The sequence below is a fragment of the Geospiza fortis genome, unplaced genomic scaffold, assembly GCF_000277835.1.
Source record: "Geospiza fortis unplaced genomic scaffold, GeoFor_1.0 scaffold173, whole genome shotgun sequence".
NCBI lineage: Eukaryota > Metazoa > Chordata > Aves > Passeriformes > Thraupidae > Geospiza > Geospiza fortis.
Genome location: NW_005054334.1, coordinates 3,707,229 through 3,711,029, shown reverse-complemented (window position 1 = coordinate 3,711,029; position 3,801 = coordinate 3,707,229). Strand labels below are relative to the sequence as shown.

Sequence of the window (3,801 nt, the reverse complement as noted above, 5' to 3'; positions counted from 1 at the left end):
TCTTTCCCTGTATTTTTGTATTCAGTGTTCCGTTTCACAGCACACATCCCTAGTGCAGGAGTAGAATGGGAATGAAAGAGAAATAGAATAAAACAAGACCTGTAGCAGAAATTACCACATCAACAGCCTCACCCGATAAGAATGTATCTGCCAGGTGAATCTAATGAAGAATGCCACCTCAGATCTACCTAAATAAAAGTACAGGACTCAAGTATCTCAATAAGAAGAATTTGGTACTGGCAATCACACAAGTGGTCTGGGTGAGCTCTAGACCAAGAAAGCAAACATGTCAAACATTGTAAAGGAAAAGAGAAATCGCCTAAAGCAAAATGTCAGCATTAAGAGTTCTGTAGTTACTGATGTGAGAGAAGTAAATGCCAGTGCTTGGCCTGGCTCTGTCTGAAGTGAAGCTGCTTTTTTTCGGCAGCAGCTTGTACAAAGGCAAATTGAAATGTAGCATCCTGAGGGTGAGGCATAACACAGAACTTAAAGCAGCATAAACTGCGGTTTGCCTCCACAGGAGCCGTCATACATTGTCTGCTTCACTGCTACCCTCTGGCTCTGTGCTTCTACTCCTGCCTTCCTATAGACTGCACCAACAGCTGGAGGGCAAATCAATGCCACTTTGGCAGCTGGACACAAAACTAACACTCAAAACTTGAAACAAAAGCGTAGTTTTCTGCTGGGTCAGTGAGATGAGCTTGCTCACCCTGTAGCCCCAGAATGGCTAGAAAGACAGGAAAAGAAGGCATTGAACTTGTCATCTGAAAACATAATAAGCTTCTTTTTGTGGTTATTTATTGTTCCTGTGGCTTGAGTCATTCTTGCCCCAGATAAACAGTCATGCGATGTTCTCAGCTAAGAACATGAAACCCAAACACTCACCCAGCTGAGAGAAGCGAAAAAGTTCATCTTCATTCTCTGTCGTGTGGTCCACATTGAGCTGAGTCACCTGCAGCCCATCCACCGTGGACTTGCACAGCAGTGCCCGATTGGTACCTGCAGTGGGAGCAGCGACATGAAGCACCAGATAGCTCTGCTGTTAACAGGGACAACATGACCAAAGGGAAAAGGAGCAGAGACAGAAATAAAGACAGAAAAGAAGAGAAAGGCTCATGTATGATCTCCAAAAAGCAGCCTTGCCAGCAGCACAGTAAGGGCCTGCTAGGTAGCTCTCCATCCAGATCTGAGCTGCTACCTCCCAGGAAGGTTCTCTATTCACAGTGAACCTGCACTCCTCCTCTCAACCCACTTTCCCTCTGTCTTTGGCCACAAGCACCAACATCTGCAGGGATGAAAAGCCAGGCTGATTTCAAGTGCTTGTGCAAGCAGCAAGCATACTGCTGTTTGGCCACACACCAATGAAACTGTCCCCCACATTCAAATGTCTTTTACTTCCTAGAGCCCCTGCCACCCTCAGGAATGCTGAGACTGAGCCACAGACAAAAACCAACTCACCCACATTGGCAATGTAGAGTTTGTTGTTGAGAACAACAGCCACAATAGCCATGGCTCCTCCAGAGATCTCCTGCTCTACAACCTTCAATCTCTCCACAATCTTCTGGTACTGAGGAGGGAGCTGGTGGTGAGGGACACCCTGGAATCCAAAATGAGGGGGAAGCTTAAACACAGTCCACAACACAGAAATCACAGCTGGAATAAAAATTCTGCAGGGAGGGGACTCATCTTGACATGTCTTAGCCTTGTGTCATGCCTGTACAAAACATAACATTTTCTGTTCAATCCTATCACATGACATAGCTTTGATATAATTCTGGAGAGGACATTCCAGTACACTTGAAGCCCATACTTGCCCAGATGCCATACAAATGTGAGGCCTTTCATCTCATGTGCATGGCTTTGTCCTGGAAGAGCCACATGTAGAGGCTGAACTCCTCTCTGTGATACCCTCAGCTCCTTATTCAGATAACCAATGTCAGGTCTAAGCAGTGCGAGTATGAACAGTGGGAACTCCGGGAAATGGACCAAGGCACTTGCTGCTCTTCATGCAAGCTTCCAGAAGAGAACCACGGAGAAGTAACTTTCACTTACAGCCTCCCTTGGATCAAACTGACTAATATGCCCAAACCTCATCCAGAAAGCTGGAAGGTGGCACCTCCAGCAAGCTCTGCTCTTAGGGTTACATTACCTCTGGTAGCTGAGACTGCAGGCTGGCCTTCTCTGCTAAGGCATCATCAATGGACTCCAGGAAACTTCTTTCCACCACATCAAAAGCCTAAAGAAGGCCATAAAGAGAAACAAAGCACTTATTTGATGCCTACAGACTTTGGGGTACTCATCCTCACCTCTCTAAGATGAGCTCATAAGAGTGGATGATCACTGTACATACAGACTTTCAAGGACCAATACAGCACATTGAAACACAATTGTTTCAGCACAACCAGTTAACGGCTTGTAAAAACAGTCTGCAACAACTCAAAACAGAAGACAACACCATAAAAATTACATTCACAGCAATGTCAGAGACCTATCTGATCTTGTGTGTTGATCCTGTCACTCAAGAAAGCACACTCACAAATCCATCTCCCCACACATTAACTTCTTCCCTTCACTCACTGACTTCTCACCCTTCACAGGCTGACTTGTTCCTACACGTCCAGGGAAGGCTGGCTGCAGCTTCCTGGAGAGCTCTCAGCACTGTGCTGACGGAGCCAGGGGACAGATGGGATGAGGCAGGAGTGAAACAAAGCACTACAGATGCTCAGGATGAGTGCAACTGCAACCACCACATGTTTCCAACCCCCACAGAAACCAGATGCTGTTCCCCTGATGGCAAAGAGGACGCGGGTAATGCAAGAAGCAGGAGCTGCTCCCACTCAAAGCTTCTTTACCTGCAGCAGAACTCGACGCACGTCAGCATCACTGTGATCTGCATGGAGCTGGCCCAGCAGCAGCTCTGCAGAGAGCCTCTGACCCACGAAGTTGGTGACTCGGTTGCCATCATAACCATTGAAGACACCATAGAGGTAGCAGTTGTTCTCACTCCTGCCAAGAGGGCAGAAGCAAAGAGGTCACAGATCGCTGTAAGACACACATACAAGTAGCAAGTTCCCGCAGACACCTCTTGCACGCTCAGGCCCCACCCTCTTCTTCCATGTCCAGTGTGACAAACTAAATACCTCTATTACTTGCACTTGTGCCAGCAGGAGTCACTGTCACAGGTGCAATCCACTTACCTGAATTTTAACCAGTTATCTTCCAAGGGGTGACCCTCTGTCCCCTTGCCATCTGCACTGTAGGAACGGTTTGGAGCTGAGCCCACCCCAGAGAGATGGCAGGATGGTAAGTCATCTGTCCAACTGGGCTGCTGTTCCTGGCAGGAAAAGGAAAGAGACCATGTAAACCCCAAGCAGGCTGAAGTGAAGATCGTGGTGCAGTACAGGCCACCAGCCCACCCACACCCTCTTCACAACCCTTCTCCCTTTGCTCACTAATAGCACAGCCAATAATTCCACATTTCCCCCGGCAGAACAGCATCACTTACCACAGCCCTTCCCTCTGAAGCTGACCTCTGGCTCTGGTTAACAAGAAATCAGATGCAAAATTTGCACGCAAGTTTTGCACTCCATACAGCACAGCGCAAGCTTAACTATTCCTATGGTGAATCAGATCCTCATGCACCCCTGGCAGAGGAGTGCAGGGAAAGCTCTGGATTCTCCCAGGACTACTCAACCAGGACAAGTGGGGCCTGGTGCTGCAGCCAGCAATGAGAGAGACATCCCTGGGGCCGCCATCTCCAGCCAGGCCTGCAGGCGCCAGCTGCCCCTCACACAGCGGGCA

The 3,801-nt window shown here is 48.3% G+C and overlaps 1 protein-coding gene across 1 annotated transcript in view; it reads right to left on the bottom strand.

Moving 5' to 3' along the window:
• The window catches only part of TAB1 (TGF-beta activated kinase 1 (MAP3K7) binding protein 1), a 12,657-nt gene that overhangs the window by 4,646 nt on the left and 4,210 nt on the right, over positions 1-3,801 (bottom strand). The window contains exons 2-6 of the mRNA XM_031057758.1: positions 3,198-3,334; positions 2,853-3,006; positions 2,150-2,236; positions 1,459-1,597; positions 886-999 (exon numbers count right to left, since the gene is read on the bottom strand). Coding sequence (XP_030913618.1) covers positions 886-999; positions 1,459-1,597; positions 2,150-2,236; positions 2,853-3,006; positions 3,198-3,334 — 631 coding nt within the window. The remainder of the gene's footprint in view (positions 1-885; positions 1,000-1,458; positions 1,598-2,149; positions 2,237-2,852; positions 3,007-3,197; positions 3,335-3,801) is intronic.